Here is a 22221-nt window from a genome sequence, read left to right on the forward strand (position 1 = left end):
GGCACTAGGATCATCGGTGATTTGAATCACGACGAGTACGACTCCATCGACCCCGTTCTCTTGAACGCTTCCGCGCGCGATCTACAAGGGTATGTAGATCCACTCCTCCCTCGTTGCTAGATGACTCCATAGATAGATCTTGGTGACACGTAGGAAAATTTTGAATTTATGCTACGTTCCCCAACAGCTTCTACATCAACTCCATTGCCCTTCTGATGAAGCGTGAGTACTGTACCACAAACTTACGGGTCCATAGCTAGTAGCTAGATGGCTTCTTCTCTCTCTTTGATTCTTAATACCATGTTCTCCTTGATGTTCTTGGAGATCTATTTGATGTAATACTTTTTTGAGGTGTGTTTGCCGAGATCCGATTAATTGTGGGTTTATGATCAACTTATCTATAAATATTATTTGAATCTCCTCTGAATCATTTTATGCATGATTTGATATCTTTGTAATTCTCTTCGAACTATCGGTTTTGTTTGGCCAACTAGATTGGTTTTTCTTGCAATAGGAGAAGTGCTTAGCTTTGGGTTCAATCTTGCGGTGTCCTTTTCTAGTGATAGTAGGGGCAGCATGGCACGTATTGTATTGTTGCCATCAAGGATAAAAAGATGGGGTTTTCATCATATTGCTTGAGTTAATTCCTCTACATCATCTCATCTTGCTTAATGCGTTGTTCTGTTCTTTATGAACTTAATACTCTAGAAGCATGCTGGATAGCGGTCGATGTGTGGAGTAATAGTAGTAGATGCAAAATCGTTTCGGTCTACTTGACACGGACGTGATGCCTATATTCATCATCATTGCCTTAGATATCATCATAACTTTGCGCTTTTCTATTAATTGCTCGGCAGTAATTTGTTCACCCATCATAATATTTTCTATCTTGAGAGAAGCCTCTAGTGAAACCTATGGCCCCGGGGTATATTTTCCATCATATAAGTTTTCGATCTACAATATTAGCTTCCAATCTACTCTTTTTGCAATCTTTTACTTTCCGATCTATAAACCAAAAATACCAAAAATATTTACTTTACCGTTTATCTATCTATACTTTTGCAAGTAACCGTGAAGGGATTGACAACCCCTTTATCGCGTTGGGTGCAAGTTGTTTGATTGTTTGTGAAGGTATTCGGTGACTTGTGTGTTGTCTCCTACTGGATTGATACCTTGGTTCTCAAAACTGAGGGAAATACTTACTCTACTTTGTTGCATGACCCTTTCCTCCTCAAGGAAAAAACCAACACAAGCTCATGAAGTAGCATCCTCTTCCGATGGCTGTCATTCATTGACCATGTTGACCACGCCGTGCCGAGAGCACCAAGGCGGTGGACGACGGCGAGGCCTAGGAAGGGATCAACGGGAAGCCGGGGAAGACGATTGATGTGGCTGATGATATGAACAACATGCCATTCACATTAACCAAAATAGAGACAATTATTGTCTTTTGCCCTTCATCTATGCTTGTTTTGTTGACATGGTAATCCAGTAGTGTGGTGAAGCTCCCTGCATTATGAACAATGCCAAATTATGCTATTGACATTTTGAACTGTCTCTTTATTTTCTAATTTGAAATTCGATGGAATTGACAGCACAGTTACCATCTATATTTATATACATGCAAAACTTGTCATCTCTGTGCTTGTTTCAAGGTGATATGCCTGATGGCATGCACAAGTCTGCTGAAGGCTGTGAGACAAACCCAGCACATATTGCAGCAAAGAAGGCAAAACATCTTGAAGATAGTGAGACAACTCCAAAGTCATGTCTTGATGAAGTGTTCAAGTTACTTGAGACTAGCAGTCACACAAGCTCACAGAATTCGCTGCCCGAATTAGTTCGACTTCTTCAGTCTCAACTTCCAGCGGAAAGGCATTATGCAACTCAACTTCGACTTGAAGTCCAATCTCTAAGGAAGACCGTGAAGAACTCCAATGAGAACCTCATTGCTAATGAGCTACATATGGAAGCTATGACCGACATGCTAGGCCGGTCTCACATCCTTGCTCAACTGCTTGCGCAGCAGCTCCCGCACAAGGCTAAACTTTCTTGAACTGTCTTGAAAGTGGTCTTGGTTTAGTATTATTTTGTTACCCTGCAATGGCGCCTAGTTTTTGTAATCTGCTTGTCCGTTGCGCTTTATGATCACAGGTGGCAAACTTCAATGCCCAGTGGATGTAATATACCATAAATCCTTTATTGTATAGTGTAGGTTTATTGTAAGTTACTATGCCATAATTTCTTTATTGTATAGAGTAGGTTTGTTCTTAATTCCCACTAGTTACCGTATATGCCATCATTGGCTATCTAAAAAAATGGCGAAAATCTGATGTAGGCGACCGGGCCGAAACATTCGCCCTCTAACGGGGCTGCATTTCAGCGGGCCACAATTGGGCTGGACCGCAACTTTCTTGGGCCTACACTGACTGGCCATTTGAGCACTTCGTGGGTGCGCCAGGCCCACAACTTACATGGGCCTTCATTGGGCCCAACATTTAGTTAAGCCTTATGTGGACCCAATGCTTAGTTGGGCCCATGTAGCTTCGGGTCTTTGATGGGCTGAATATTCTCCTGGCCTGTTATAGCCCAGAAGATACCATGGGCCTTTAGCAGGCCGAAATGCATGTTGGGCCTCAATTTTCAATAGTTGTCCACGAGCCTTTAGCAAGCTGAAATGTAGACTGGGCCATTATTAGCCCAGTTATGTGACGGACCGTTACCCGACCGAAACATATCTCGGGCCTTAGTTGGCCCACTGACATCATGGGCCTTTAAGAGGCCGAAAGCTTAGTAGAGGCATCGCGGGCCGAATTATACTACAGGCCTTTAACAGGCCCAAAGTCACGTTGGGATGAACTGCCGCCACCTTGATCACGGGCCGTTAGTGGGCCGGATGTCGCGTCGGACCATATATGGCCCATGGGCAGCACAGGCAAATACCAGGCCGAAAGTCACACCGGGCAGAAATGGGCCCATGTCTACATCGGGCCACTAACAGGCCGAAATCTCACTGGGTCGTAGTTGGGCCGAAAGACTAGACAAATAATTGACAGGCCAGATCTAGCGGTGGGCCATAAATGGGCCATGTTTAATCAGGCCATTAGTGGGCCAGCCCACCAGTACCCGAGTAAATCAAACGGGCCTTTGACTGGGCCAACCTTTTTAACCTATATGGGCCTCTGTTGGGCCCTGCCATGTGTCGACGGATCATAGCCACGTCTCCTCCATTGGACTGACGACATCTAGCCCATCGCGAAGCCAACACGTGATTCCTCCGGCCAATGAGTATTTTACACATGGAAAATCGCCATTGGTCGTTGCTGTTAACGGGTTATCGGATCCAAAACTGGACCTGATAGCTCAATGGTGATCCGTTACGGTGGATGCCACATGTCGGTTACCCTTGACGAAAGCACTTCCATGATGATAATTTGAGTATTGTCATGGAACATTTCTACGACAGCACATGTATGACTATGTTAATTCTATCATAAAATCATTATAGATGTACATGCATGTCAGAAGTAGTTTTTTTGTAGTGATGGTTTATACTTTCTGTGTCTTTTCTTTGTATTTGCTTGCTAGCCATGTTGCTCTTGCTTATTTAGTGTAATAGCTTGCTTGCCATATAGCATGTTCTCACTTTAGATCGCATATCTGAAGAACTTATTTTATCCACATTTCCCCTAGTAAGGATTTGCACCATTAATATATGGCCTTGTTCTTCTCGCAAAACAAATGTATGTGTTGCTTCTCAAACAAGTTTCATTTGTCTTTGGAGTTTTATGGATATTCCAACATGGGTATTTAGATTCAAGCAAGTTCTAATTCTAAGGCCTATGTATAATATTTTTAGTGTAACGGCAAGTCCTTTGATTTATGTTATTAGAAACCATCAATTTGCTACAAGGATAAAATAAAGAAAAGGAAAGACAACTAACAATGCCAAATGTTTTGCCCAAGACTTTTCTATCAAGTTCGTGAAAATGGCAAAGCTTCAGCAAAGGCCAGTGTGGGCCGTCATGGGCAACCTATGAATGCTTTGTGCATACCCTTAACAAGTGGCCCATTTATCCCTTGAAATAGGCCCAAAACTCATTTTGTCATCCCCCACCGGCTCCACTCTCCAAAGATGTGGCTCCATCTCTGCCACTACTTGGTGACACCCAACCCAACCCTCCAGGGTAGGTGGGAGGGAGAGGGGTTGGTTTTAGGGAATGAGCAAAAGTAAAAGAATACATAATATGCCAAACTGGGACGATCTATCGCGTGCCCATGTGTTGGTGATCGAGAGGGGCAAAGGATTACGCTCATCTTTCGGTAGACACGCCATGAAAAACGTGAAAAAGGGGGATCATGCTAGGCAGCTGGTAGCCACACCGTGAAGAGTTGAGGAAAGAGAGGCCCGCTCACCTTCTGCCATGCACCCATGAAGTCGAGGATTAGGTCACATTCACCCCATCGCAAGCACATCGTGAAGGGTTTGAGGAAAGGGGTCATGCTCACCTTGTGGCACGCAGATCGAATAATTTGTGTAACAAGTCACGCTCACTCTTAAAAGGCATGGTGTGATGAGTGCGTGGGGAGGAGGGGGGGGGGAGTTGTAAAGGATGATAGTAATCGTCGTTTGTGGTTGCGTGTGAATGGTTGATACTTGCATTCGACCGTCCACCTCCCTCTCATCAAAACAAAAAAAGTTGGTTCGTTACACCGTGTTAATTTATTACTTTATACCATGCAGGTTACATAATTTTATTTATAATAACATAAAAAAACTGGCATACGTATATCCCACAAAAATAGAAAGCGATTTGCACGCAAGGAGTTAAGGCTGGAAAATATCAAGCTGCACATCTGTGATTTGATATGCTGCGCCAGAGCCAGGAAGCATAAAAAAGCCCCCAGGCCCAGCAATGGAAAGTGTCAACGCGGAATTAAAAAGAAAACGTAGAAAAAGGAAAATAAGAATGGAAAAATAAATAGGAAGGAGAAGCTTGGCTGTTCCGCTATATTCTAACTTCCGCCGCAGCTCTCTCGTTTGCTCCCGTCCTCTCTCCTCGCCATTCTAGCTCCTGCCACGCTTTCCCCGAGCGAGCTCCCCAAGCTCTCGCCATGGCAAAGAACACATGCAAGCTCTGCTTCCGCCGCTTCGCCAGCCCCCGCGCCCTCGCAGGCCACATGCGCTCCCACTCCGTCCGCAACCCGGCCGCGAAGCAGCAGATCTCATCGGCGTCCTCCGCGTCCACCTCCTTCACCGCCGCCGCCGACGGCGACGTCAGCTTCAAGAAGCCCCTTCCAATCTACGCGCTCCGGGAGAATCCCAAGCGCAGCCTGCGCGTCACCGATGTCGCCTTCTCGGATCGCGAGAGTGAGGCCGAGTCCACCCCGCCGCACCCCAAGCGCGCGCACGCCGCCGCTGCCGGGGGCGAGACCGAGCCGCTGAGCTCGGTGTCGGACGCAGCCACGCCGGAGGAGGACGTGGCGCTGTCCCTCATGATGCTCTCCCGCGACTCCTGGCCTTCGACGGGGCGCGGCTACGGCGACGGCGACTACTCGGACGACGGGAGCGACGGCGGTTACACGCTCCCCGCTCCCGATCCGGCGCCGGTGGAGAAGCGCACACGGTTCCAGTGCGGCGCGTGCAAGAAGGTATTCCGTTCCTACCAGGCTCTCGGCGGCCACCGCGCCAGCCACGTGCGCGGCGGCAGGGGTGGCTGCTGCGCGCCTCCCATCGCTCCCCCTCCTCCTCCTCCGCAGCCGCTGGCACCGGCGCCATTGATGGAACGCGAGGGGGACGAGGACATGGACGGGAAGGGGTCGCCACGGGAGTGCCCCTACTGCTACCGCGTGTTCGCCTCCGGGCAAGCTCTTGGTGGGCACAAGAGGTCCCATGTTTGCTCCGCCGCCGCCGCCGCAGCACAGGCGCATGCAGCCGCCGCTCCTCCGGCGCCGATCAAAGCCTTTGGCATGATCGATCTGAACATCGCGCTGCCGTTCGAGGATGTGGAGCTCTCTGCCGTGTCAGATCCCCGTTTCTCCTCCAATCCAGGTTCCTGAAGCAAGCATTCCGGCTAATCCCAATCGAGGAGGTGATCCGAGGTGAGATAAATCTATCCATCCATCCATCCATCCAAGAAACCAAAAGGTAGAAAAAAAGAGGAAGAGAAACAGAGATAAGAAAGAACCATCTTTGGTAGTTGTCGATGGCAGTCAATTTGCTCGTACATTCGATTCCGTTGATCTGTTTTTACAGGATTTTAAACTGTTGATGTTCGTTTCGTTCCTGTTCGTTTAAAAGCTATGGAATTGGTGTAGATAAGCTGTGGTTTGTTATTGATCCGACGATCTGAATTCAGCTATAGCATCAGAATTGGGGTTTAAAAGGAACGCTTTTTCAGCTGAACCATCTCCTCCCCATGTTCGCATAGCCCAGAGCACACACATTATACTGAGACCAAGTAGTTGAGAAGCAGTGCTAGAGACCAAAGCATGCACAAAAGCATGGCAGTGGAGTAGAGTAGAGTAGACGAGCTAAGCTTTTGCCTAGTGTCCAAAGTCACAATGGCAAGCAATGTGCTTTGCTCTGTGTCTGAGTTGCGTTGCCTCCTTTCTTTCGCTCCTTCAGTTGCTGCTGCCATATGAACAGCAGCAGCTGCTCGTACCCTTGTGCTCCTGTTTGTTCCCCACCACTATTTCTTTCATTAACCACCTATGTCTCCCTGCGCGTGGGCCCCGGCCACACACTCCACGTACGTACGGTACTAGGTTGCAGAATTGCAGAGGTCATGGCCGCTGGAATCGTAGTATACGGATGATAACAGCCAGCCAACCAGCCAGCCAGCCGTTCTTTGTTTATGGAGATGGAGAAACGGCAGTCGTTTTTGTAGGGCTCGGGCTCCACGTTTGGAGGCAGGCGGTTAGCGTCTCGCCCCCACCGGTGGCGTCCACGTGTCGCCCCGCCCCGCCCCAGCCGGAGGTTGGTGCGCGGTGGTGGTGGCGCTGCGAATCCGGCCGGTCATTCAGGCCCCCCGCTGATTCCGGGGGAAGGAATTAACACGGAATTAATCGCGCGGTTTAATGTGCGCGTAGCGTTTTGACCCCCTCCCCTCCCCTGGCCTGGCCTGCCTTTCCCGTCCCGTATCTGGGAGAAGCCGGTGGGCGCGGAGCCCGAAGCGGATCTCGACGACGAAATGGCTGGTGCACACGGGTGTCAGGCTGACGCGTGGGGCCCGCACCGCGCCAGTTGGGTACTGTAGGTCGTACCCCGTGCGGGCCGGGATAAAGCGCAGCCGGTGGGGCTACGTGGTAGCCGCTGCCGTGGCCGTCCGATCAGGGCTGAACGCCTGCCGATCGGTCGTGCCTGGTAGCTTGCCTGGGGCTTTTGGATCACGTCCGTGTCAGGGCCATCCATCATCACCGTGCCGTCGCTCGCTTCTCCTGCTGGCCTAGCTCGCCTAATCCCCGTACTGATACAGCACACCCTGATCCGATCCCACATTAATCGCACGAAATCACGAGCTTGCTGCACGTACTTACTTACCTCGGGCGTTTCTGACGTGTGCTGCTGCTTAATTACTACTCCAGTATTGCATTTTGCAGCATTATGGTTAATGAATGGGCAGTACGACGGTGCATTGGATGCTGAAAGGCGTGCGCTCTCGCCCAGTTCGCGTGAAGGTGTATCGTAATCGTATCGCTTTAGGCCGGCGAAATCTTTTTTCCTTTAGCGTGCGTGGAAGCAGGTGCATCTGTGCCTGCACCGCGGTGCACGCCATATATGTACCACCAGCGGTTCGCTGTCCCACTCCTGCCTCCTGGCGGACGCCTGGAAATTCTCCTTCGTCCGGACCAGCATACGGCGACACTGAAAGTGAGCTGCTAGCTCTTGAGTAGCTACCGATCGAGCTTACTTAGGTAGCTCGAGCTAGCCAGCAACCAACTTAGTACCAACCTACCTCTGCGATGCTTGCTCTTTCTCCTGCGTCCCAAGCAAATGTAGGTACTGAGCAAGCTCCACGCATGCACGACTCATGATTCTGTGGCTTGGTTCAGTAAAGTTGGTCACACGAGTCGCATGGGCCGGGGGCCGATGGGTGGATTGATCGGCCCAGTGCGTGCATGCTGGTTGGCTTCTGGGAGTGGCATAGCCAGCCAACTGGATGGATATGCTCATGCCATCCATCCATGCATGCCTATCACGTTAAGCATCGACTGGAATGCTGACTATTTTGCCCCGGCCTAGAGGTGGGAGATGGGTGATTCTGGGCGTGCATGTATGCATGCATGCATGGTTGGTCAGTTGGCACTTAACAGCAGATCGCCCCGACGTGTGTGTGTGGCCATTAAAATGTGGTGTTCTTGAATGAATTCCTCTCGATCGTCCGTATGAGGATGGATCGTGCAGTCGTTCGCTAGCTGCTGGCTCACATGCATGGTTGGTGGCCTGGGCCGGGGTCACGAACAAGCGAGCCGTGAAGGCGAATGGGAGGCGCACTGTACCTTGTCACGCTTTACGCTGTGCTGTGCCTCGCTCGCCATTGGAAACGGCACGGCACCGCACGCACGCCGCGCGCGTCGAGCAGGTCCACAACCAAGCAAGCACCGGTAGCTCGCTAGCTCGACACCCATGCTCCTCCATCTTCACTTTCCCGTACGTCCTAATCTCCTACCTAATTTTACTGCTAGGAAACAGGCAGTATGTGCATGCCCAAAGAAGGAGAAAATACTCCTTTGAAGTTGCTGATTAAGCTTCGGATCTGAGCTCGGCTGTGTGTGTTCCAACGGCCACGTGATGGCGACCTTGGCGTTGCAAGGTGCAGATCCTGACGAGGAACGCAACATTGCATTGCTGGATTGTTGCCGAGTCGGCTATCTTGCAGTCCGGGGAGATTTGTGTAATTGCGTTCTCTAAAAAACACATCTCCCGTGGAGTCACTCATTGGATCTAGTCTAGAAAGAAAAGGGACAAACTTGGCTTGTAGTTAGCACATCATTTTCATCCATACGCACCTCGAATCTGGTAGCTAGGTATAGGACCAAACCAGCAGCAACGAGCATGGATGCAAGTATAGCTAAGCTGCAGCGTTTTTTAAAAAGTCTCTTTGGTTAACGACTCATAAGTTACGTGCTCATTTCCATATGTGCAGACGTGTAGTATTTCATCCTCAAGTGTGCTACTATACTCACACATTGCATGCTGCATGCACATGTAATGCAGTACCAGTTCTGCTTCTTTTTTTCCACCAGTTTCTGTTTATTGATGAAGCCAGCAGGTAATGTAGTAGTGGCTCGATCGAGGATAGTAAAATGTGCACGCGTGCCAGGTTTTCGTCTCTCTGTAGGCTGTAGCACGCAGTTGGAAGATGGTAGCCCACGAGCAAGTACTGCTAGCATAACTGCTCCTTGGCCCAAACGGAAGGTTAGTCCCAAGCTGGAATAGATACAGGTCAGTGCTGCTAGCCAGCAGGAGTGCAGGAACACAGCAAACACGGCAGCGGCAGGAAGCATCTTGGATCAGAGATATAGGAAGATAGGCGTTGGCGTGGGAAAACTGGGAAGTATTCTGTCCAAATTAGAGACGGCCCTTGCTTGTCCATTAGCCAGCGGTGGCGCCTCGCTTGTGCGTCAAGGATAGCTTGCACGGGCGAACTAGCTAGCTATGGACGCCCGGTGAGCACTTGGGGCAGCTTTCGTACGCGACAAGCTGATGCATGTGCCGGCATCATCTAGCTACAGCTTATGGCTGCATGCTTTGCAGTTGCTACAGAGCAACCAAGCAAGTAAAGCAAGATGCATGGCTGCGAGTTTCAGTACTACTCCTACAAGGTGCATGTCATCTTCGATCGGCACGAGTACCAGGGCATTGCTCCAGGACTGTGATTATTTCTTCGGGGATTGTTGGTTTCGGACCGGCCTAAAAGCTGCGATGTGGAAGGGTTTGAAGCAGAAGTGCAGAAGTATCATGCATGGAGCAACTGGGGAGATATAGGACGCGGACGTTCGGTTCCTGGATGTATCTACACCCTATATGTAAAAAAAAAATAGTAATTCAGTAAAAAGTCAAAAAATTGTGAAAATATTTTTGAAATAAACTTGACCTTCCATTGTACTTGTGAGAACCTTTGACTTCTTCTCAAAAAAGACAATTTTTTAAACTAAAATAGTGTGAATAATGACCTATAATAGCAAATATTTTTTTGTCTTTTTTGCCCTGAAGTCAACGTTGGTTTTTTTTTATACTAGTGCGAGAGAAAGTCAAGTTTATTCTAAAAAATGTTCTAAACTACTTTGACATTATATATATATATATATATATATATATATATATATATATATATATATATATCTTGTTTTGCCTTTGCTGCTGGTAATGCTGCAAATATGACTAGGACATGGGCCGGATCGACACTTATAGTATATATTTTAGTGAAGGACAAAGCATTGTGTGGCACCTGTAGGCGACTGGGAGGGCTTCCCCGTCGCCCCCGCCGGTCTCCATCTCCCCCGCACTCCTCCCTCGCCGCCGCCAGAAGGCGTGGCCGGGCAACGCCTGGTTCACGTCGGCGACGGTGGGGCCTTTTTCCTCCTCGCTCGTGGGTGCTGCGGCGGGGCGGCATCCTCGCGCCAGGGCAGCGTGCCTGCGTGGGGTGCGTCGAGGACGGCGACTCTTAGTGCCCCTGTGCCAGCGCAGGTGGGCAGCGGCCTGGAGTACCTCACAGTGGAGGGACGTGCCTGCACCGCTGCCGATCTAGATCAGGATCTAGCCCGATCTGGATCCAGGGGGTTGCAGACGACACGGGCGGCGACCCTGCTGTGCGGCGGCGATTGGAGCCTCCATGGCCGGCGGTGTGGCGGCTGCGTGCAGATGGATGGCTTTGATGGCTGCGGATCTGGCATCCTGTCCAGATCCGTTTCAGTTTGGCATTGCCCGGCTGGTGGCGCGAGAAGGACCGGTGAGGGGCGGTTGGAGGCTCCCTGCCGACATGCTGGCGGCGGCCCTCGTCTCCACGACGAGGCTCTGTTCGGTTCCACCCAGCTGTGAGTTCGGGGAGACGTGACTTCCGGTGAAAATGGCGCCGACTTCGGTCATGGCGAACGATGGCGGCGTCTATGACGGTGTTCCCTTCTTGAGGCGTCGTTGTTGCAGGTCGTGGCACCCCGCTCATGATGCTCCGAGGAAAACCCTAGATCTGGATCTACCGGATCGGAAGATGATGACACCTTCGATGTCGTTGTCCCTCCTGGGGGCATAATTTTGGAGCTAATGCTGGTTGGACGGGACAAGCGGAGGAACGGTGTCGCATTCACAGCAAGGCTGGTGACGAACCCCGGTGGCATGGCGCTGCAGAGGTTCGGCGACGGGCGCGTGTGAATGGATATGTGCAGGATGGTGGAGTTGTGTGGTGCCGTGGTGGCGTAGACAGCTGCTACTTCTTGAGCTTGCATTGGTTTTTTCCTTGAAGAGAAAAGGGTGATGCAGAAAAGTAGAGATAAGTATTTCCCTCAATTTGAGAACCATGGTATCAATCTAGTAGGAGACAATGTTGGGGAACGTAGTAATTTCAAAAAAACTCCTACGCACACGCAAGATCATGGTGATGCATAGCAACGAGAGGGGGGAGTGTTGTCCACGTACCCTCGTAAACCGAAAGCAGAAGCGTTAGCACAATGCGGTTGATGTAGTCGTACGTCTTCACGATCCGACCGATCAAGTACCAAACACACGACACCTCCGAGTTCAGCACACGTTCAGCCCGATAACGTCCCTCGAACTCCGATCCAGCCGAGTGTTGAGGGAGAGTTTCGTCAGCACGACGGCGTGGTGATGATGATGATGTTCTACCGATGCAGGGCTTTGCCTAAGCACCGCTACAATATTATCGAGGTGGACTATGGTGGAGGGGGGCACCGCACACGGCTAAAAGATCAAATCAATTGTTGTGCCTCTGGGTGCCCCCTGCCCTTGTATATAAAGGAGCAAGGGGGGAGGTGCGGCCGGCCAGGAGGAGGCGCGCCTGGAGGAGTCCTACTCCCGGAGTAGGACTCCCTCCCTTCCTTGTTGGATTAGGAGAAGGGGGAAAGAGGAGGGAGATAAGAAGGAAAGGGGGGGCACCCCTCTCTCCTAGTCCTATTCGGACTAGAAGGGGAGGGTCGCGCGGCCCTGCCCTAGCCGCCTCTCCTCTTCTCTACTAAGGCCCACTATGGCCCATTAAGCCCTCGGGGGGTTCCGGTAACCCCTCGGTACTCCGGTAAAATCCCGATTTCACCCGGAACATTTCCGATATCCAAATATAGGCTTCCAATATATCAATCTTCATGTCTCGACCATTTCGAGACTCCTCGTCATGTCCGTGATCATATCCGGGACTCCGAACAACCTTCGGTACATCAAAACCCATAAACTCATAACATAACTGTCATCGAAACTTTAAGCGTGCGGACCCTACGGGTTCGAGAACTATGTAGACATGACCGAGACACGTCTCCGGTCAATAACCAATAGCGGAACCTGGATGCTCATATTGGCTCCCACATATTCTATGAAGATCTTTATCGGTCAGATCGCATAACAACATACGTTGTTCCCTTTGTCATCGGTATGTTACTTGCCCGAGATTCGATCGTCGGTATCTCAATACCTAGTTCAATCTCGTTACCGGCAAGTCTCTTTACTCGTTCCGTAATACATCATCCCGCAACTAACTCATTAGTTGCAATGATTGCAAGGCTTAAGTGATGTGCATTACCGAGTGGGCCCAAAGATACCTCTCCGACAATCGGAGTGACAAATCCTAATCTCGAAATACGCCAACCCAACAAGTACCTTCGGAGACACCTGTAGAGCACCTTTATAATCACCCAGTTATGTTGTGACGTTTGGTAGCACACAAAGTGTTCCTCCGGTAAACGGGAGTTGCATAATCTTAGTCATAGGAACATGTATAAGTCATGAAGAAAGCAATAGCAACATACTAAACAATCGAGTGCTAATGCTAACAGAATGGGTCAAGTCAATCACATCATTGTCCTAATGATGTGATCCCGTTAATCAAATGACAACTCATGTCTATGGCTAGGAAACATAACCATCTTTGATCAACGAGCTAGTCAAGTAGAGGCATACTAGTGACACTCTGTTTGTCTAGGTATTCACACAAGTATTATGTTTCCGGTTAATACAATTCTAGCATGAATAATAAACATTTATCATGATATAAGGAAATAAATAATAACTTTATTATTGCCTCTAGGGCATATTTCCTTCAGTCTCCCACTTGCACTAGAGTCAATAATCTAGATTACATAGTAATGATTCTAACACCCATGGAGTCTTGGTGCTGATCATGTTTTGCTCGTGGAACAGGCTTAGTCAACGGGTCTGCAACATTCGGATCCGTATGTATCTTGCAAATTTCTATGTCTCCCACCTGGACTAGATCCCGGATGGAATTGAAGCATCTCTTGATGTGCTTGGTTCTCTTGTGAAATATGGATTCCTTCGCCAAGGCAATTGCTCCAGTATTGTCACAAAAGATTTTCATTGGACCCGATGCACTAGGTATGACACCTAGATCAGATATGAACCCCTTCATCCAGACTCCTTCATTTGCTGCTTCCGAAGCAGCTATGTACCCCGCTTCACACGTAGATCCCGCCACGACGCTTTGTTTAGAACTACACCAACTGACAGCTCCACCATTCAATGTAAACATGTATCCGGTTTGCGATTTAGAATCGTCTGGATCAGTGTCAAAGCTTGCATCAACGTAACCATTTACAATGAGCTCTTTGTCACCTCCATAAACGAGAAACATATCCTTAGTCCTTTTCAGGTATTTCAGGATGTTCTTGACCGCTGTCCAGTGATCCACTCCTGGATTACTTTGGTACCTCCCTGCTATACTTATAGCAAGGCACACATCAGGTCTGGTACACAGCATTGCATACATGATAGAGCCTATGGCTGAAGCATAGGGAACTTCTTTCATCTTCTCTCTATCTTCTGCAGTGGTCGGGCATTGAGTCTTACTCAACTTCACACCTTGTAACACAGGAAAGAACCCTTTCTTTGCTTGATCCATTTTGAACTTCTTCAAAACTTTGTCAAGGTATGTGCTTTGTGAAAGTCCAATTAAGCGTCTTGATCTATCTCTATAGATCTTGATGCCCAATATATAAGTAGCTTCACCGAGGTCTTTCATTGAAAAACTCTTATTCAAGTATCCCTTTATGCTATCCAGAAATTCTATATCATTTCCAATCAGCAATATGTCATCCACATATAATATCAGAAATGCTACAGAGCTCCCACTCACTTTCTTGTAAATACAAGCTTCTCCAAAAGTTTGTACAAAACCAAATGCTTTAATCATACTATCAAAACGTTTGTTCCAACTCCGAGAGGCTTGCACCAGTCCATAAATGGATCGCTGGAGCTTGCACACTTTGTTAGCTCCCTTTGGATCGACAAAACCTTCCGGTTGCATCATATACAACTCTTCTTCCAGAAATCCATTCGGGAATGCAGTTTTTACATCCATTTGCCAAATTTCATAATCATAAAATGCGGCAATTGCTAACATGATTCAGAGAGACTTAAGCATCACTACGGGTGAGAAGGTCTCATCGTAGTCAATCCCTTGAACTTGTTGAAAACCTTTCGCAACAAGTCGAGCTTTATAGACAGTAACATTACCGTCAGCGTCAGTCTTCTTCTTGAAGATCCATTTATTCTCAATGGCTTGCCGATCATTGGGCAAGTCAACCAAAGTCCACACTATGTTCTCATACATGGATCCCATCTCAGATTTCATGGCCTCAAGCCATTTTTCGGAATCTGGGCTCACCATCGCTTCTTCATAGTTCATAGGTTCGTCATGGTCTAGTAACATAACCTCCATAACATGATTACCGTACCACTCTGGTGCGGATCTTACTCTGGTTGACCTATGAGGTTCAGTAACAACTTGATCTGAAGTTTCATGATCATCATCATTAACTTCCTCACTAATTGGTATAGACGTCATAGGAACCGGTTTCTGTGATGAACTACTTTCCAATAAGGGAGCAAGTATGGTTACCTCATCAAGTTCTACTTTCCTCACACTCACTTCTTTCGAGAGAAACTCCTTCTCTAGAAATGATCCATTATTAGCAATGAATGTCTTGCCTTCGGATCTGTGATAGAAGGTGTACCCAATAGTCTCCTTTGGGTATCCTATGAAGACACATTTCTCCGATTTGGGTTCGAGCTTATCAGGTTGAAGCTTTTTCACATAAGCATCGCAGCCCCAAACTTTAAGAAACGACAACTTTGGTTTCTTGCCAAACCACAGTTCATAAGGCGGCGTCTCAACAGATTTCAATGGTGCCCTATTTAACGTGAATGCGGCTGTCTTTAAAGCATAACCCCAAAATGATAGAGGTAAATAAGTAAGAGACATCATAGATCGCACCATATCTAGTAAAGTACGATTACGACGTTTGAACACACCATTACGTTCTGGTGTTCCGGGTGGCATGAGTTGCGAAACTATTCCGCATTGTTTCAAATGTAGACCAAACTCGTAACTCAAATATTCTCCTCCACGATCAGATCATAGAAACTTTATTTTCTTGTTACGATGATTTTCAACTTCACTATGAAATTCTTTGAACTTTTCAAATGTTTCAGACTTATGTTTCATTAAGTAGATATACCCATATCTGCTTAAATCATCTGTTAAGGTGAGAAAATAACGATACCCGCCGCGAGCCTCAATATTCATTGGTCCACATACATCAGTATGTATGATCTCCAATAAATCAGTTGCTTGCTCCATAGTTCCAGAGAACGGTGTTTTAGTCATCTTGCCCATGAGGCGCGATTCGCAAGTACCAAGTGATTCATAATCAAGTGGTTCCAAAAGTCCATCAGTATGGAGTTTCTTCATGCGCTTTACACCGATATGACCTAAACGGCAGTGCCACAAATAAGTTGCACTATCATTATCAACTCTGCATCTTTTGGCTTCAACATTATGAATATGTGTATCACTATTATCGAGATTCATCAAAAATAGACCACTCTTCAAGGGTGCATGACCATAAAAGATATTACTCATATAAATAGAACAACCATTATTCTCTGATTTAAATGAATAACCGTCTCGCATCAAACAAGATCCAGATATAATGTTCATGCTCAATGCTGGCACCAAATAACAATTATTTAGGTCTAATACTAATCCCGAAGGTAGATGTAGAGGTAGCGTGCCGACGGCGATCGCATGGACTTTGGAACCGTTTCCCACGTGCATCATCACCTCGTCCTTGGCCAGTGTTCGCTTAATCCATAGTCCCTATTTCGAGTTGCAAATATTAGCAACAAAACCAGTATCAAACACCCAGGTGCTACTACGAGCTCTGGTAAGGTACACATCAATAACATGTATATCACATATACCTTTGTTCACCTTGCCATCCTTCTTATCCGCCAAATACTTGGGGCAGTTCCGCTTCCAGTGACCAGTCTGCTTGCAGTAGAAGCACTCAGTCTCAGGCTTAGGTCCAGACTTAGGTTTCTTCTCTTGAGCAACAACTTCTTTGTTGTTCTTCTTGAAGTTCCCCTTCTTCTTACCTTTGCCCTTTTTCTTGAAACTAGTGGTCTTATTGACCATCAACACTTGATGCTCCTTCTTGATTTCTACCTCCGCAGCCTTTAGCATTGCGAAGAGCTCAGGAATCGTCTTATCCATCCCTTGCATGTTATAGTTCATCATGAAGCTTTTGTAGCTTGGTGGTAGTGATTGAAGAATTCTGTTAATGACGCTATCATCCAGAAGATTAACTTCCAGTTGAATCAAGTGATTGCAGTACCCAGACATCTTGAGTATATGCTCACTGACAGAACTATTCTCCTCCATCTTGCAGCTATAGAACTTATTGGAGACTTCATATCTCTCAATCCAGGCATTCTTTTGAAATATTAACTTCAACTCCTGGAACATCTCATATGCTCCATGACGTTCAAAACGTCATTGAAGTCCCGGTTCTAAGCCGTAAAGCATGGCACACTGAACTATCGAGTAGTCATCAACACGTGACTGCCAGGCATTCACAATGTCTGAAGTTGCTGGCGCAGGTGGTACACCTAGCGGTGCTTCCAGGACATAACTCTTCTATGCAGCAATGAGGATAATCCTCAAGTTACGGACCCAGTCCGTGTAATTGCTACCATCATCTTTCAATTTTTCTTTCTCAAGGAACGCATTAAAATTCAACGGAATAGCAACATGGGCCATCTATCTACAATCAACATAGACAAGCAAGATACTATCATGTACTAAGTTCATTATAAGTTTAAGTTCAATTAATCATATTACTTAAGAAGTCCCACTTAGATAGACATCTCTCTAATCCTCTAAGTGATCACGTGATCCATATCAACTAAACCATAACCGATCATCACGTGAAATGGAGTAGCTTTCAATGGTGAACATCACTATGTTGATCATATCTACTATATGATTCACACTCGACCTTTCGGTCTCAGTGTTCTGAGGCCATATCTGCATATGCTAGGCTCGTCAAGTTTAACCTAAGTATTCTGCGTGTGCAAAACTGGCTTGCACCCGTTGTAGATGGACGTAGAGCTTATCACACCCGATCATCACGTGGTGTCTGGGCACGACGAACTTTGGCAACGGTGCATACTCAGGGAGAACACTTTTATCTAGAAATTTAGTGAGAGATCATCTTATAATGCTACCGTCAATCAAAGCAAGATAAGATGCGTAAAAGATAAACATCACATGCAATCAATATAAGTGATATGATATTGCCATCATCATCTTGTGCTTGTGATCTCCATCTCCGAAGCACCGTCATGATCATCATCGTCACCGGCGTGACACCTTGATCTCCATCATAGTATCATTGTCGTCTCGCCAATCTTATGCTTCTACGACTATCGCTACCGCTTAGTGATAAAGTAAAGCATTACAGGGCGATTGCATTGCATACAATAAAGCGACAACCATATGGCCCCTGCCAGTTGCCGATAACTCGGTTACAAAACATGATCATCTCATACAATAAAATTTAGCATCATGCTTTGACCATATCACATCACAACATGCCCTGCAAAAACAAGTTAGACGTCCTCTACTTTGTTGTTGCAAGTTTTACGTGGCTGCTACGGGCTGAGCAAGAACCGTTCTTACCTATGCATCAAAACCACAACGATAGTTTGTCAAGTTGGTGTTGTTTTAACCTTCGCAAGGACCAGGCGTAGCCACACTCGGTTCAACTAAAGTTGGAGAAACTGACACCCGCCAGCCACCTGTGTGCAAAGCACGTCGGTAGAACTAGTCTCGCGTAAGCGTACGCATAATGTCGGTCCGGGCCGCTTCATCCAACAATACCGCCGAACCAAAGTATGACATGCTGGTAAGCAGTATGACTTATATCGCCCACAACTCAATTGTGTTCTACTCGTGCATATGACATCTACGCATAAAACCAGGCTCGGATGCCACTGTTGGGGAACATAGTAATTTCAAAAAAATTCCTACGCACACGCAAGATCATGGCGATGCATAGCAACGATAGGGGAGAGTGTTGTCCACGTACCCTCGTAAACCGAAAGCGGAAGCGTTAGCACAACGCGGTTGATTAGTCGTACGTCTTCACGATCCAACCGATCAAGTACCAAACGCACGGCACCTCCGAGTTCAGCACACGTTCAGCCCGATGACGTTCCTCGAACTCCGATCCAACCGAGTGTTGAGGGAGAGTTTCGTCAGCACGACGGCATGGTGACGATGATGATGTTCTACTGACACAGGGATTCGCCTAAGCACCGCTATAGTATTATCGAGGTGGACTATGGTGGAGGGGGGCACCGCACACGGCTAAAAGATCAAATCAATTGTTGTGTCTCTGGGGTGCCCCCTGCCCCCGTATATAAAGGAGCAAGGGGGGAGGTGCGGCCGGCCAGGAGGAGGTGCGCCAGGAGGAGTCCTACTCCCACCGGGAGTAGGACTCCCTCCATTCCTTGTTGGATTAGGAGAAGGGGGGAAAGAGGAGGGAGATAAGAAGGAAAGGGGGGGGGGGCGTCGCCCCCTCTCCTTGTCCTATTCGCACTAGAGGGGGAGGGGCGCGCGGCCCTGCCCTAGCCGCCTCTCCTCTTCTCCACTAAGGCCCACTGTGGCCCATTAAGCCCCCGGGGGGTTCCGGTAACCCCTCGGTACTCCGGTAAAATCCCGATTTCACCCGGAACATTTCTGATATCCAAATATAGGCTTCCAATATATCAATCTTCATCTATCGACCATTTCGAGACTCCTCGTCATGTCCGTGAGCACATCCGGGACTCCGAAAACCCTTCGGTACATCAAAACTCATAAACTCATAATATAACCGTCATGGAAACTTTAAGCGTGCGGACCCTACGGGTTCGAGAACTATGTAGACATGACCGAGACACGTCTCCGGTCAATAACCAATAACAGAACCTGGATGCTCATATTGGCTCCCACATATTCTACGAAGATCTTTATCGGTCATACAGCATAACAACATACGTTGTTCCCTTTGTCATCGGTATGTTACTTGCCCGAGATTTGATCGTCAGTATCTCAATACCTAGTTCAGTCTCGTTACCGGCAAGTCTCTTTACTCGTTCCGTAATACATCATCCCACAACTAACTCATTAGTTGCAATGCTTGCAATGCTTAAGTCATGTGCATTACCGAGTGGGCCCAGAGATACCTCTCCGACAATCGGAGTGACAAATCCTAATCTCGAAATATGCCAACCCAACAAATAACTTCGGAGACACCTGTAGAGCACCTTTATAATCACCCAGTTACGTTGTGACGTTTGTTAGCACACAAAGTGTTCCTCCGGTAAACGGGAGTTGCATAATCTCATAGTCATAGGAACATGTATAAGTCATGAAGAAAGCAATAGAAACATACTAAACGATCGAGTGCTAATGCTAACGGAATGGGTTAAGTCAATCACATCATTCTCCTAATGATGTGATCCCGTTAATCAAATGAAAGCTCATGTCTATGGCTAGGAAACATAACCATTTTTTATCAACGAGCTAGTCAAGTAGAGGCATACTAGTGACACTCTGTTTGTCTATGTATTCACACAAGTATTATGTTTCCGGTTAATACAATTCTAGCATGAATAATAAACATTTATCATGATATAAGGAAATAAATAATAACTTTATTATTGCCTCTAGGGCATATTTCCTTCAGACAACACACAAGTCACCGAATACCTGCACAAACAAACAACAACTTGCACCCAACATGATAAAGGGGTTGTCAATCCCTTCACGGTTACTTGCAAAAGTGAGATCTGATAGAGATACATAAACGGTAAAGTAAATATTTTTGGTATTTTTGGTTTATAGATCAGAAAGTAAAAGATTGCAAAATAGTAAATCGGAAACTAAAATTATAGATCAGAAACTTATATGATGGAAAATAGACTCGAGGGCCATAGGTTTCACGAGAGGCTTCTCTCAAGATAGCAAATAATACGGTGGGTGAACAAATTATTGTCGAGCAATTGATAGAAAAGCGTAAAGTTATGATGATATCTAAGGCAATGATCATGAATATAGGCATCACAAATGTGACTCCTGATGATGCCTTCTCTTGGATCTGGAAATCTAAGTGCACGATGAAAATCAAGGTATCTCACGTGGTTGCTGCTGGCCGACAGTGTAAATACTAGGAATATGTTATCCAGAAGGCATTATAACATAGATGGGGACATGAGTTGCAGAATTTGCACAAGCAGTGAAGAGGAAACAGTGGAACATCTGTTCTTTGCATGTGCTTTCAGTAAACGGTGCTGGGAGGCGCTTGGGTTTGACTTGACGATCGAGGGTACCCTCCTAAACATCATTCATTCCGGGAGAGCCCAATGGACACGTCCCATGTACATGGAAATATTTATGACTTCGGCTTGGAGTATCTGGAAAGAGCGGAATGGTAAAATATTTAGAGGGATCCCACCTTCATTCGAATCTTGGGGACAAAGGTTCAGGACAGACTTTGGTCTGTTGATTCATAGGGTTAGACCCTCCATGAAAAGCTTTGTAACAAACTTTGTAAATTCCTTCATTTGGGACCCACCTTAGGGTTCTATAGCTTGATTAGTGGCTCTCCAAAAACCCACACTTAGGGAAATGCTCCCATGCTGGGGCGTGGAGATAGTGTGTGGTTGAGATGCATACTACCATGTAAGTTGTAATTCTTCCATATTTATGAAAAAGTCAGTAGGAGCCTTTCCTGCTGTCATGGGCTTTAAAAAAAATAGGCATCATGTCCGTGTCAAGTAGACCGAAATGATTCTGGATCTACTACTATTACTCCACACATCGACCGCTATCCAGCATGCATCTAGAGTATTAAGTTCATAAAGAACGGAGTAATGCATTAAGTAAGATGACATGATGTAGAGGAGTTGACTCAAGCAATATGATGAAAACCCCATCTTTTTATCCTCGATGGAAACAATACAATACGTGCCTTGTTTCCCCTACTGTCACTCGAAAAGGACACCGCAAGATTGAAACCAAAGCTAAGCACTTATCCCATTGCAAGAAAACCAATCTAGTTGGCCAAACCAAACCGATAGTTTGAAGAGAATTACAATGATATCAACTCATGCATAAAAGAATTTAGAGGAGATTCAAGTAATATTCATAGATAAGTTGATCATAAATCCACAGTTCATCGGATCTCTACAAACACACTGCAAAAGAGTATTACATCGAATAGATCTCCAAGAACATCGAGGAGAACATGGTATTGAGAATCAAAGAGAGAGAAGAAGCCATCTAGCTACTAGCTATGGACCCGTAGGTCTGAGGTAAACTACTCATGCTTCATCGGAAGGGCAATAGAGTTGATGTCGAAGCCCTCCGTGATTGAATCCCCCTCCGGCAGGGTGCCGGAAAAGGTCCCTAGATGGGATCTCATGGGTAGAGAAGGTTGCGACAGTGGAGAAGTGTTTTCGTGGATGCCCCTGTTGGTTTGGGGATATATGGGTATATATAGGCGAAAGAATTAGGGCAGGAGGTGCATGAGGGGCCCACAAGGGTGGGGGGTGCGCCCTCCGTCCTTGTGGCCGCCTCGTGTCTCCTCCGACTTCATCTCCAAGTTTCCTGGCTGTCTTCTGGTCCAAGAAAAATCATCGCGAAGGTT

The 22221-nt window shown here is 47.0% G+C and overlaps 1 protein-coding gene across 1 annotated transcript; it reads left to right on the top strand.

Annotated features, from left to right (window-relative positions):
- Positions 1 to 5023: 5023 nt before the first annotated feature.
- Positions 5024 to 6265, top strand: LOC125512257 (zinc finger protein ZAT1-like). Its single transcript, XM_048677353.1, has one exon. It carries the CDS (start codon positions 5116 to 5118, stop codon positions 6058 to 6060), a length of 945 nt encoding a protein of 314 aa, XP_048533310.1. The 5' UTR covers positions 5024 to 5115; the 3' UTR covers positions 6061 to 6265.
- Positions 6266 to 22221: the final 15956 nt, after the last annotated feature.

The sequence above is a fragment of the Triticum urartu genome, chromosome 6 (assembly GCF_003073215.2).
Source record: "Triticum urartu cultivar G1812 chromosome 6, Tu2.1, whole genome shotgun sequence".
NCBI lineage: Eukaryota > Viridiplantae > Streptophyta > Magnoliopsida > Poales > Poaceae > Triticum > Triticum urartu.

Excerpts from the sequence above, each read along its gene's own strand:
- LOC125512257 (XM_048677353.1), top strand. The coding sequence starts at position 5,116 with ATGGCAAAGAACACATGCAAGCTCTGCTTCCGCCGCTTCGCCAGCCCC.